This window comes from Schistocerca americana, chromosome X (assembly GCF_021461395.2).
Source record: "Schistocerca americana isolate TAMUIC-IGC-003095 chromosome X, iqSchAmer2.1, whole genome shotgun sequence".
In the NCBI taxonomy this organism is placed as follows: Eukaryota; Metazoa; Arthropoda; class Insecta; order Orthoptera; family Acrididae; genus Schistocerca; species Schistocerca americana.
This window is the reverse complement of record NC_060130.1, coordinates 606,266,558-606,281,477: the sequence shown is the minus strand read 5'-3', so window position 1 is coordinate 606,281,477 and position 14,920 is coordinate 606,266,558. Positions and strand designations below refer to the sequence as shown.

At 38.7% G+C, this 14,920-nt stretch overlaps 1 protein-coding gene across 2 annotated transcripts in view; it reads right to left on the bottom strand.

The window, feature by feature from the left end:
• The window catches only part of LOC124555103 (ATP-binding cassette sub-family C member 4-like), a 264,506-nt gene that overhangs the window by 31,963 nt on the left and 217,623 nt on the right, over positions 1–14,920 (bottom strand). For both annotated transcript variants that reach the window (XM_047128901.1, XM_047128902.1), the window contains exons 21-22: positions 10,816–11,061; positions 3,862–4,022 (exon numbers count right to left, since the gene is read on the bottom strand). In XM_047128901.1, coding sequence (XP_046984857.1) covers positions 3,862–4,022; positions 10,816–11,061 — 407 coding nt within the window. The remainder of the gene's footprint in view (positions 1–3,861; positions 4,023–10,815; positions 11,062–14,920) is intronic.

Below are 14,920 nucleotides of genomic sequence, written 5' to 3'. Positions count from 1 at the left end.
GTCCCGTGGTCAGCGTGAGCAGCAGTGGAACGCGAGATCCTTGGTTCAAGTCCTCCCTCGAGTGAAAATTTTAATTTCTTTATTTTCGCAGTTATGATCTGTCCATTCGTTCATTGACATCTTTGTTCACTGTAATAAGTTTAGTGTCTGTGTTTTGCGACCGCACCGCAAAACCATGCGACTAGTAGACGAAAGGACGTGCCTCTCCAAAGGGAACCGAAAACATTTGTTCGCAAGGTCATAGGTCAACCGATTCCTCCACAGGAAAACACGTCTGATATATTCTATACGACACTGGTGACGGCATGTGCGTCACATGACAGGAATATGTTGTCGACCCACCCAACTTGTACACTTGGCGAATGCGTAAAAAGATTCTTCTACCTTGCCCGATTTAGGTTTCCTTGTGGGTGTGATAATCACTCCCAAAAAGGTGATGAAAACATAAGAGTTTGTCACATAAACTGCAACAAATGACTGCAACAGTCGCACAGTTTTCCCTGTGCTCTGTCAAAACATATGTTTTTAATGTTTTCAAATTTTTCCGTGTGTAGACCGTCAAATCCTGCATATGTCCAAGCAAATCTGAACATGTCCTGGAATTTTGGAGAGCGAAGTTGATTGTGTGTGTGTGTGCCTGAACTTTGATAATTGTCTGAAAATAAAAAATTAAAATTTTCACTCGGTGGAAGATTCGAACCAAAGACCTCTGGTTCCACAGCTGCTCACGCTAACCACAGAACCACAGCGTTACTACGGTAGCACTATCCTTAATATTATATATGTTGAGCATGGACTACTCAGTTTGTATATTTTGCTTATTTTTTTCATGGTTCCACACAACTTCTTCCTGTTTTCTCGACTGATCTGTGTTCAGTTTTTCAAGGCCTATCCACTGTGCCAACTTATAACTAAGTCTGAGGGGGGTGCGATGGGGAGGTTCCCTTGTCAGTAGATCCTATGAGAAAGGGGCAAGCTGAGTTTCGCATGAGCAATGCTTTCTAAAACCATGCTGATTCATGGATAAAAGCTTCTCTATCTCAAGAAAATTTATTACATTCATACTGACAATATGTTCAAGGATTCTGCAATAAACAGAAGTTAGGAATATTGGTCTGTAATTTTGCGGTCCATTCTTTTACCCTTCTTATATACTGCAGATACCTATGTTTTTTCCAGTCACTTAGGTCTTTGCACTGGGTGAGAGATTCACAATACATGCAGGCCAGGTAGAGGGCCAATGTTGTAGAGTACTCTTTGTAAAACCAAACTGGGATTCCATCTGGACATGGTGATTTATTTGCCTTCAAATCTTTCAGTTGTTTCTGTATGCCAGGGATGCTTATTACTATGTCATCCATACGGGAGTCCATCTGATGGTCAAATGACAGTATGTTTCTGTGATTTCCCTGGTTGAAAGATGTCTTGAATATGAAATTTAAAACTTTCGCTTTTGTTTAGCTATCTTCAACTGCCACACTAGACTCATCAACGAGGGACTGAATGGAAGCCTTAGAACCACTTAGCAATTTTGCATAGGACCAGCATTTTCTCGGGTTCTCTGACACATCTTTCGCTAAGGCATGATGTTGGTAGTTGTTGTATGCTTTGTGCATAGATCTTTTCACAGATGCATGAATCTTTACTAACTATCACTTGTCATCATTTAGGCATTCTCTTTTGAACTGAGAATGCAACAGCCTCTGCTTCCTCGTATCTGCCAAATTTCTTGATTAATCCATGGTGGGTCTTTATGCCCCTTTATCCACTCACTCCACACCACAATTTACAATCTGCTTGAACTCTGCCCATAATTTCTCTACGTAAATCTTACTGGAACTAAGTGATGTTAATTCATTGTCTAAGTGAGATGTTAATAAATGCTTATCTGCTCTATCCAGCTGAAACACTCTCCTAGCTTTTTTGACTGATTTATTAATTTTTGTAATTATAGTTTCTATAATGAAATCTTGATCCCTAATCCCCATTTCTATATTGACATTGTTGATAAGGTCTGGCCTATTTGAAGCTACAAGGTCTAAGATACTTCCACTGTATGTGGGCTGCTGAGTTAGCTGTTCAAAACAATTTGCAGAAAATGTGTTAGAAAGTATTGCACATGACTGCCTTTCTGTATCACCTGCAATGAATCCATAAACATCCCAGTCTATACTCAGAAGGTAAAGATGCCTCCAACTAGTATTGCATGATCAGGGTATCATGCGCTATTGACCATAGACTTTCTTTGAATGACTCTAGAACTGTCACAGCAGAATTGGGTGGCCAGCAAAAACATACAACAATTAATTTGGTTTCACTTACGCCTGCTATATGTAACCAGATGACTTAACAGTCACACTCAACTTTGACCTCAATAGAGACAATATGTTTATCAAGTGCAATGAACACTCTCCTTCCTATGGCCTCTATTCTGTCTTTTCAATATACATTCCATGACTCGCCAAATATCTCAGAGCTTTACACTTCAGGTTTCAGCCAGCACTCAGTCCCAAGAATAATTTGCATTCGAGAACTTTTCTGGAGGGCAGCAAATTCAGTAATTTTACTATAAATACTTTGACAGTTTACTGATAAAATTGTGACAGTTGAAGTGTCTTTATTCTGAATGGTGTTTGACTTCCCTTGCTGCATACTGACTGGCGAGGGTTCATCAGAGCACCACAAACTACTGCTTAGCATAAAAAAAAACCATGTACACCCCAAAACTACTCTGCTACCCGTCTAGCTGCTTCCTTTTTGTGTAGTGCACTCCTGACCTATCAAGGTGAGTCCTACAAATCCCCACACAATAACACAGGTCTAAAAATCTGTAGCCATGACTGTCACATAGTCAATGAAGCCTGTGGTTGAGTCCCTCCACTAGGCTCCGAATCAAAGGACCCTGATCAACTCTGGGAATGACGCCGAAAATTGTGAGCTCTGCTTGCACCTCACACACGAGACCAGCAGTCTTCACCACCTCTGCCAGCCACAGGTATGAACTGAGGATCACCTCAGAACCCATGCGACAGGTGTCATTGGTGTCGAGGTGAGCCAGAGCATGTAGATGACTGCACCCCGCATGCTTGATATTGTAATGCATTACCTAGCCACAAAGATACAGAAACCTACACCAAGGAATCCTTTGTACAGTGATAATGTACCCATTATATCTGATAACAGGTGGGAAATTCAAGAGAACCTTGAAGAATTGTGGAAGACGCTTGAAACATAAAACTTGCATATCATTACAACATGAACCAAGTTCATGATGTGCAACTACAGCCCCAATGTCACAAAAATCACAGATATCAAGCCTGATCCATGAATTAAAAACAAATTTTTAAGTATCAAGGATCAGTAACATCAGAGGATCTATAAACTAAAGCCAACATAACTGTGCTTGGAACAAGTAGCATACGCTTAAGTGCTTCTGTGAGATGTGTAAATGCCTGTAAAGCAGAATCTGCAAAATGGATGTAAGACCAGGATAGTGAGGTCTGGAAAGAAAATTAGGGTGGGAGAAGTAACAAATGAGGTATTTTTTAAAGTCATCCATCACCAACATGATTATCTGATGACCATGAAATGAAGAAGTTCCTTTCTATAGCTACAAATATGAGAGGGAGAAGAAGACCTCAAACTAGTTGGCTGACAGATATAAAAATTGGCATGAAGAACCTAAGCCATAGGGAAGATAATGACTACTAGTGGGATAGATGATCCTGCTTTATTATGAAAGCCAACTGTGAATAACCCAAAAAGGTTAGGACATTCAGTCATTCATACAAGAAAAATAGGGATACAGAGTTTTAATTCGTGTGATTTCCTTCACACTGAGTATAGTAACATCATTCTTACTCAAGATCAACATTAGCAGTTGCTTCATCCAGCACTATGATTTTGTTGTTCCTGAGTATTGCTCGAGCTAAGCATATCAGCTGTCTTTGTCCAACACTGAAATTACTTCCACCTTCTGTCACAGGATCCTCTAGACTCTGCACACTGCTTTTTAATTCCACCTGAAAATATGGAAAGGACATGTGAAAACAGACCAATCACTTATTAATTTAGGCAGAAATAATGAAGATTTATTTTTAAAATAACAATATATCACAAACATTAAAATTATTTTGACTGAATTTTGTATATTACATACAATTAAAAAATCAGAATAGATTATTATGCTTTTTGAGGAATCGATTTACACTACAGAAATGTTCTATGAATAGCATTTCCTTCAGAGATGAACCAAATGTTACAATAGAATAGAACAGAATGGAATAGTTATCGTCACTGCACTGTTAAGGGGTTTATTATTCATATTTAACTTCTGATTCCTATGTGTTGGAAACAACAGCTGTGATGAATGTTCTGCACACACAGCTATTCTTACACTGTCTTCTTTATGATTGTATTCTCTGTATGTATATTAAGTTCATGTGTCACCTATTCCTTTTTAGAGCTGACTGTCTGCTTTTCTTACCTGTGTCAATAAGATAAGTTTGTCTTCAGTTACTGTCTTTAGCAAAGTTGCCCCAATGAACATAGTATACTTCCAGCTATTGAGACAAATAGTAGATATGTGGCTGTTGTCACAGATGTACAAGCAAGAAATATTATATGACTGTGAATCCCAACCATGAGAAGTTAATAAAGTTCTTTCTGCTCACAATGCTCTTGATTTATTTTTATTAAATAATCTCCTGCATATGTACAATACCAGGAAAAAAGAGAACTCCATGCTACTTATGGTTCTTTGCCAAACTCCATAGTACATGGGAATGAAGATATGTAACAAATTAAAAGTTAAAAATATAAATAAGATCAAGGGTACTTTACTGAAGAGAAAACTGTACAACATGATAGCCCAAAAGTGCTCTTACTCAGTAGAAAAAGTCTTGAATGATAACAATAGCTGAGTTGGTAGCCTATAGTTATTCAAGCAGGATACAGCAAAAGGAACTGAAATATGTAAATCCACAAAGAAAGTTTTTAATGATGATTCATTTATCATGTAGTGTATAGTGTCAAATGGCATACTATTAGACTGTACAGAATCAAAATACACTAAAAGTAGAATTCAGTATAGTTTAACTTGTATGTTATAAGACAGTAAACTTCTGATTCTGATTGTAAACTTCCAGACACAGTTCACACCTTGGTTATGATATGAATAGATTGACTACTGCTAGGACTGACAAGAGTGCCCATATTAATATCAGAATTTGCATACTTAAGCTGAAGCAGCCTCTTGCTGTACCTTACAATATTTGAAAAATTGTGACTCTAAATGATGATCATTGGATACTCAATAAATGGCCATTGTGTCAGCTGCACAGTTAATTACATATATGTTGGCAATAGATGAACATCACAAACGATCTCCAAATGTCAAAGAGATTAGTTGTTTTTTATGTGATATGTCATACTTTATGCTACAAAATATTAAACTCAGTTATTTATTCCAAAATGAAAGTTAAAATTTAGGATCAACTTCTCACAATAAAATCCACCACTTTTTTCTTATTCTCTTTGTTCTTTTTCTCTTTTCCTTTTGCGTAGTGAGTAGATGAGCCTACATTTTAAGTTCCAAATACCACACAGCTATGAATAAAATCAAAATTTATTCTAATACCTTGGTATCTTTTTCTAAATAATTATTGTTGTGACGGTATTTTATTAACACCTCTCATCATTTTTTTGCTATATTTTTGTTTTATTTCAATTTTTATAAGTGATTCTGTTTCACGTGATATATTTTGTGAGTGTAGTGTGGATGCTAAATACGATGAATTATTTTGTCAATAATACTGCTGTTGGTAGATAAGAAATTAAGAGAATTACATCTATTGCAGTTCTCAAAGGCCTGATTTTATGAGAGATTTCATATTACATTTGTAATAAATTCTTGCAGCTTCATATAAAAGTAGAAATTATCCAACTGTATGAAAGTGTTCACAGAAATAAATGTATATCCATGTAGATTTCAGTTTTAATATTGACAACCAGCTGAGTGTCTTGCATGGTATTTATTTATCAGAATCATCTATTAGTCCATCTCCTCCTTTGTTTTATCTCTGCCCATCTCCTCCTTCACTCCCTCTCTGCCCATTTCCTCCACCCCCTCTGTCTGTCCAGCTCCTCCACCCCCACTCTCTGTCCTCCTCTTCCTCCCCTTCTCTCTGTTCATCTCCTCCTCTATCCTTACTCTGCCCTTTCCTCTTCTGCCCACTCTCAGTCCATCTCTGGCTCAATGTTTATGATGTCATATCTCCTGAACTGTGTGTTGTACAATGATATATGTTTGTACATACATTCAGTGACATATGCTGATATTGTCCCCGAAATGTATTGTGAATAGAGTTGCTAGCAACAATGTAATAAATGTCAATAACTTGCTGGATGTCGCAATTTTTCATGCATCTCAGTGTCTATGACATTATCTCTCCTGAACTATGTGTTGTACAATGACAGTTTTCTGGCACATTCAGTTGCATATGGAAATACTGCCTGAAAAATGTGTCATGAATACAATTAGTAGTAAAGAAGTAATACATTAAAACTTCATGCTTCATCCAGCAGTTTCACTAGATGCAAAACGAAAATGTAGTAAGCAATAAACTTTTTGCTTTCATCATTTTGTGGGGGTCACCAGCGAGAAAAAGTTTCATAAAGGAATGAAATTATTTGTAAAGTTTGTTGCAAGACATTAATTTCTCTCACCCTCAAATAATGTATGACTAAAGTATATGTGTTCATGCATTGTGGGTTATGCTGCTTTTTCATCCCCATCCCGTTGATAAGAAGCTGTTTCTTATTCCCACAGTGATGATTTCCAGACAGTAAGGGATATGTGTATCAAGTTTGGTTGAAATCAATCCAGTGGTTCAGCAGGAGATATGGAACATATATGCATACACTAAGGTGACAAGTCATTGGGTAGAGAGATGCACATCTACAGAAGGCGGTAGTATTGTGTACATGAGATACAAAAAGGCAGTGCATTGGTAGACATTTGTACTCAGGTGATTCATGTGGAAAGGTTTCTGATGGGATTCTAACCAGACGACGAGAATTAACAGACTTTGAACGAGGAATGGTAGTTGTAGCTAGAACCATGGAACCTTTTATTTCAGAAATAATTAGGGAATTCAATTTCTGAGATCCACTGCATCAAGAGTGTGCTGAGACTACTAGGTTTTAGGCATTATCTGTCACCACGGACAACATAATGGCTGCTGACCTCCACCTAATGACCGAGAGCAGCGGCATTTGTGTACAGTTGTCAGTACTAACGGACAACCAACACTGCAAGAAATACCTGCAAAATTCAATGTGGGATGTACAACAAACATATCTGTTAGGACAGTGTGGCAAAAGCTGGTGTTAACAGGCTATGGCAGAGAATGACCGATCAAATGCCTTTGCTAACAGCATGACATTGCCTACAGCACCTCTCCTGGTCTTGTGACTATATGTATTGGACCATAGATGACTGGAAAAAAATGGCCTGATGAGATGAGTTCTGATTTCAGTTGGTAAGAGCTGATGGTAGGGTTTGGATGGTGCAAATCCCTCAAAGCCATGGATCTAAGTTGTCAAAAAGGCGCTATGCAAGCTGGGGTGGCTCCATAAGGGTGTGGGCTGTGTTTATGTGTAATGGACTGGGTCTTCTGGTTCAACTAAACTGATCATTGATTGGAAATACTTATGTTTGGCTACTTGTAGACCATTTGCAGCCATTCATGTACTTCATGTTCCCAAACAATGATGGAATTTTTATGGATGTCAATGCACCACATCACCAGGCCACAGTTGTTTGTAAAAGGTTTGAAGAACATTCTGGACAAATCAAGCAAATGATTTGTCCATGCAGATCACCTGACATGAATCTCATCGAACATTTATGGCACATAACTGAGAGACAAAAATCCACACTGGAAACACTTTTGCAATTATGGATGGCTATAAAGGTAGGATGGCTCAATGTTTCTGCAGGGGACTATGAAGGACTTGTTGAGTTTCTGCCACATCGAGTTACTGCACTGTGTTGGGCAGTAGGAGGTCCGTGTTAGGAGGTATCCCATGACTCTATATATATATATATATATATATATATATATATATATATATATATATATATATATACTGGAAGTATAGGCAACAACTGACTGGGTAGTAGATGCATTGAGTCATTGACAGGCATGCAAGCAAAACTGAAGGATAGGAATGTGACATATGAGTATCAGAAACAGTGAGTTCATGCAGCACATGATGATGTGGGGGAGTGGATTGGGAAGTGGTGACAGGAAAGAACAAAGGGAAGACAGTGTGGGTAGAGAGGGAAAGCAGAGACAAGATCATGGTGATTAAAGTAATGAAGAATGTATTGCATGGATAACTTACATCTATACAGTACAGAAAAGCTGGCACTGGGGGGAAGGATCCAGATAGCATGAGGTGTGAAACAGCCTTTGAAATTAAGCATGTTGTGCTCAGCAGCATGTTCCACCATTGGATAATCAAGTCTCCATCCAACTGTCTGTAGCATAGCCTCTCATACAAAAAAGTTGAACCACATCCTTCACCAACTCTCGACTGTCCCCACCCCATTTCGATCTGAACCCTTACTTGACACTTTCCTATCTACACACTAACATCACACTAACATCCCAAATGCCCACTGCCTTGCTGCTCTTGAACACTACCTCTTCCAATATCCTTCTGATTGCAGATTCATCACCTCATTCCTGATACATGTAACTAACTACATCCTCACATATAACTATTTCTCCTTTGCATGGAAGATCTATAAGCAGATCTGCGGTACGGTGATAGGCACCCACATGGTGCCATCCTAAGCCAGTCTGTTTATGAGCCACCTAGAGGAAATGTCCCTAGCCTCCCAAAACCCCAAACCCCTTGTCTTGTTCATGTTCATTGATAATATCTTCATTATTGAGCTCCAAGTCAAGACATCCTATCCTCATTTCTCCAGAGACTTAACAACTTCTCTCCTATTCACTTCATCTCATCCTGATCGGACCAATGTCCCACTTTCATGGTCATTTACATCTACTTCTTAACAGCTCCAGCCTAACTTCTGATTATATCAAGCCTAATAACCATCCTTAGTACCTGCATTCTGACTGCTGTCATCCCTTTCACGTCAAAGAGTCACTCCTGTATAGTCAGGCCACCTATGGATGGTGCATCTGCAGTGATGAGAATTTCCTTGTGCATTATATTGAAGGTCTGACAAAGGCTTTCACAGACAGGCACTATCCTTCAAACATAGTCCACAAACAGATTTCTTGTGTCATATCCTCACACATGTCTAATCTTTCCACTATCCCCAAGAACTGGCTGGAATGTAGCAATTGGACCATGTCCTCTTGCCAGGGCTTCAAATATACATCGTAATGCCTGGAAATGAAGAATTCCCTACCCACAATCCTTGTCATTGGATCCAAAATGGTATTCCATGGCCCTCTCTACCTGCATAATGTCCTGGTCCATACCCACTCACAAGTCCTTGCCATTGAGGTCATATCCCAGTGGATGACCCAGGTGTAAGACCTGTCTGGTTCATCCACCCAGCACATTGTATTCCAGTCCTGTCACAGATTTATACTTTCCCATAAGAGGCAGGACAATCTGCAAAAGCAGCTATGTAGTACACCAAGTCTGCTGCAATTTCTGCACAGCATTTTAGGTGAGCATGACGATTAACTACCTGTCCACTCGAATAAGTGGTGCTGCCAACCTGTGGCCAAGAGCAGACTTGACCACCCAGTGGTGGCAGGTGCTGCTGAGCACAACGTGCTTGATTGACTTCAGCAGCTGTGTCATGACCTGTACCATCTGGATCCTTTCCACCAGAACCAGCTTTTCTGCATTACACAAATGGGAATTACTATTTGAGTACATTCTTTATCTCCATAATCCTCCTGGCCTCAATCTCCACTAATCCCTTCCACCCACACCTTCTACCCCACAGTCGCCCCTTTGCCCCATCATTTGTTCTGTCACCACCTTCCATGCTTGCATGTCACATTCCTATCCCATGCTCCTGCTGTCTCTCCCTCCCACATTCCTATCTCGTACATCTACTGCCTCCCTCAGTGCCATCTACCACCCTCCTCCAACCTTCCTTCCCATTCCTGGCCTCTTTTCTCCCCTCACCTACTCCACATGTCACAAACCCTCGCCTCAACCTATCTCCCAAACGGCAGCACTGTGTATTTAATGGGCACAATGAAATGGTACATGTGTGTATATGTGCATATGTATGTGTACTCCAGCTCAAAAAAGGATTTGTCCAAAGGCTAGTGAAGTCTTCAGCCCTGTTCATGTGTCTGTCAATCATTCAACACCTCTACCATCCAATGGGTTGCTATCTTTACTCCCAACTTATTTAGTTTCTGTCAAAACTTTTCATACTAACCCTAATATTGAATCAAAAGAGAAAAAACACATCTTCAGTATCACTGTGATAACTTACAGTATTCTAACAGCCTATCATTAATCAATTCTTTTCACAGTAACTGTAGTTTACAACATGATTATTGCTTCATTTTTCATCAATACACTTATAATATGAATCTTTTGGCAAAATGTAATTATGTTGACACAAATATTACCACAACTTTTATCAGTTTTGAGGTAGCAGGGAGTAATTATGACAGTCAGGGACTAACTTCTTGACTGAAGAAAACAAATTCTTTTCTAGCCCAGTAAAAAAGTGTATATTTTATATGAAGTACTTCCATTTCTCCCAATGTTTTGCTTCCCATATGGATGTTTACTTACTTCTTCCAGGACACTCCACAGCTGTGCATCCTCAAATTCATCAAAGGGATCCAGATTGTAACGCATTGTCCCACAGAATAAAACTGGCTCTTGTGGAATTATTGACACCTTTCTTCGTAGATTATGTAGGGATATTTTTGCTGTGTCTATTCCATCTATTAGAATTATTCCTTCCACAGGTGCTAGTCTGAATAATGCTGTTAATATTGAAGACTTCCCAGCACCAGTCTGTCCCACTATACCAACCTGGAACACAGACAAATTATTCATTCAACAGTGGCAAACATGATGAGAAGCATTTAATGAACTGATATTTTGTAAAATGATCTCCTGGTATGCCACTGTATTAAACTCATCTACCTCACAGAAAAAATGTAAACTGGAAAGTGGCAATACATTTCAAAACTTTGAGAAAAACTATGTTGTTGTTCACTGTCACATTCCATATGAAAAAAAGTCTAATGCTGCACTCCAAGTTTCAGCAATATGCAATAACTGGAAGTTATGGACTGTTGCATTCAGCATGATATTGAGCCACTGTTAGCTATGAAGCTGAAGTGTGGTCAGTTTTCTATGTGATACTTTTATGTGATTTCAAAGAGGATTTTAATATTTAGTGTTGTGCTCTGAGAAATTACATTTGGGAAGTTTCTCTTTCTTTGAACACTCTTGTGTTGGTTCACCAATCTCAGACATCGAAGATATTTTATCAGAGTTCAAGTCTGTGTTGGTTGCACAGCAACTACTGTTAGTGGAGAAAGTAAATTTTGATTTTGGATAATGATCAATCAATGTACAATCAATTTAATAATTTTATTGATCTGTGCATCATATTTACAAGGATACTGGACATATTTGCCTGAAGTTTGGCATACTCTTTGTATTAAATTTACAGTTTTCTCTCAGCTCTTACAGAAGTATCTTCATAACAGGATCATTTGTAATTCATGGATAATGCATCAACTACCTGACAAACAGGTATCACACTATTTGGAGTTCTGACTACAAATGGTTGAAATGTTTAATTGTAACAGTTAGAAACCAGTACACATTCAGTAAAAGTGAAGGGAGCACAGAGTTATGGCAAAATCGTGTACACTTCCTTTATGCACTATCACAATGAGGATTAGTTTCCTGCTTTGGGGAAGAAACAGCTACACAGCTTAGAAAGAAATTCAGCCTGTTCTCAAAATTTTCAGATATGTACAGCCCTATAAATTAAGATAGTGGACAAGTGGAAATCCGAATGAAGAGCTGTAATTAATCTGTTCATTCATTAGTACTACAAGTTTCCTTAATATGTTGTAATTTTGGCTAGAAGTGTTTATTAATCTTCTTATTCATTTTATTTATTCTTCATATTCCTAGTCATGGCATTTCTGACAGAAATACAAAAATTGAGTGGAGTCTTGAAAATATCACTCTTGTTGGATTTCTCAAATGTTACACAACTGACTACCATTTGTTCTTTAGCACTCTAAAGGAAAATTAACATTAATTCCTAATGATAAGAGAATGAAAAGGAAGATCACAAAAGAAGTAAAGAAGAGAAGAAGGAAATGGATGAAGAAGTTCTGAGAGGAGAAAAGGAAGAAAACCCAGTCCATGAAGCAGCTACCTGTAGTTTTGCAGAGGTCATAACAAAGAAAGAAGAATATGAAGCATGTTAGTCATTTGGAAGTTCCACTGATGATACTTTCAAGATCTCACTAAGATGTAGAACATGTCATTTGGTTCACAATTGCAATAAATTTACATGACTGTCTCTCACATTAATCTTAATCTACAATTCAATATGTTAACTGGATCAAAGACACAAAATTTCATGTCTTTTAAATTATTAATACAACTACTACTACTACTACTACTATTATTATGAATTAGATTTAACTCTATGTGTAAAGGAACAGAGATTAGGGTTTCAACTCTTCTCAATGATTAATTTGCTTCAGACAGGACAAAAGCTTAGTTGGACAAGGCTGAAGAAGGATATCATTCATATCACCTACAATGCAGCAGTCATTAAATTTACCCTAAGTGACTGAAGATGGCCATAAAACATTCTATCTGGGTGGCTAGATAGGGATTTGAAACCAGATTCTACCAAATATGAGTCCAGTGTCTCTATGTGCAAACACATGGTTATTATAGCATCTCATGTAAAGAAATTCGTCTATAAAATACACTATGTGATCAAATGTATCCGGACACCTGGCTGAAAATGACTTACAAGTTAATGGCATGCTCCATTGGCAATGTTGGAATTCAATATGGTGTTGGCCCACCCCTAGCCTTGATGACAACTTCCACTGTTGCAGGAAGGTTTCTTGGGGAATGGCGGTCCATTATTCACAGGGTGCTGCACTGAGGAGAAGTATTGATGTCGGTCGGTGAGGCCTGGCATGAAGTCAGCATTACAAAATATCCCAAAGGTGTTCTATAGGATTCAGGTCAGGACCCTGTGCAGGGCAAACCATTACAGGGATGTTAGTGTCATATAACCACTCCGCCACAGGCCGTGCATTATGAACAGGTGCTCAATTGTGTTGAAAGTTGGAACAGGTGCTTGATCATGTTGAAAGTTGCAATTGCCATCCCTGAATTGCTCTTCAACAGTGGGAAGCAAGAAGGTGCTTAAAACATCAATGTAGGTCTGTGCTATGATAGTGCCATGCAAAACAACAAGGGGTGCAAGCTCCCTCCATGAAAAACACGACCACACCATAACACCACCACCTCCTAATTTTACTGTTGGCAGAGGAAATTCACTGGGCATTTGCCATACCCACACCCTACTATAAAATCGCCACATTGTGTACCTTGATTCATCACTCCACACAACATTTTTCCACTGTTAAATCATCCAACGTTTACACTCTTTACACCAAGTGAGGCGACATTTGGAATTTACAGGCATGATGTGTGGCTTATGAGCAGGTGCTTGACCATGAAATCCCTGTTTCCTCACCCCCCGCCTAACTGTCATAGTACTTGCTGATGCAGTTTGGAATTCCTGTGTGACGGTGTGGATAGATGTCTGCCTATTACACATTATGACCCTCTTCAACTGTCAGCGGTCTCTGTCATTCAACAGATGAGGTCGGCCTGTACGATTTTGTGCTGTACATGTCCCTTCATATTTCCACTTCACTATAACATGGGAAACAATAGACCTAGGGATGTTTTATGAGTGTGGAAATCTCACATACAGATGTATTACACAAGTTGCACCCAATTACCTGACCATGATCAAAGTTCATGAGTTCTGTGGAGTGCCCCTTTCTGCTCTCTAGTGATGTCTAATGACTACTGAGGTCACTGATATGGAGTACCTGGCAGTAGGGGCAGCACAATGCACATAATGTGGAAAATGTATGTTTTTGGAAGTGTCCAGATACTTTTGATCACATAGTGTAAGTTGTCAAACACACAATTTCAGTTTTTGTCTAAAGTTATTATTATTACTATTATTATTAAGTATTATTATTATTTATTAGACCCCCCCATATCACCGGGTAAGTGTTCAGAAGTTTTTGTGGCTTCATACTTCACACCTTTTTGTACCACACTAAAGCTGAGTGATTGATAGTGTAAGTCATTTCTCCTTCTGGTTTTGTATTTGTGTGTGTTAGCATTGTTTTTTGAACTTTGATTGATTAATGATAAATGTAGTGTTGTCTAAAAAGTGAGGTGGCAAAGCAAGGTTGGTACCTCACAATGCAGTCACAAGAGAAGACAGTCACTGCATCAACGAATGAGTAACACTGGTGTAGCCATGCCCAGAAATGTTTCACTATTCTGGCAAAACCACTCTTCTACTTACAGCTGAGCACAGTAGCAATCAGCCCAGTCTGCTATCATTGTCTAAGATGACAGCATTGTCTTCTAGCACTCCATCTTTGTTATCATTATATTAAGCAGAACTCTACATGAAACTTATTGCTAAATGTACTGAGTGAGAGACTTGTATTTTGTCTGTATCAAGTGATAAGTTAATGTTCAGAGGCAGTTGTAAATACTAATGACATTCCTGTGGAAATTGATTGTACAAAGTTAGTAATTCTCCTTATCTATGCAGTAATGGAGTGAACTAATATTTTGTGTG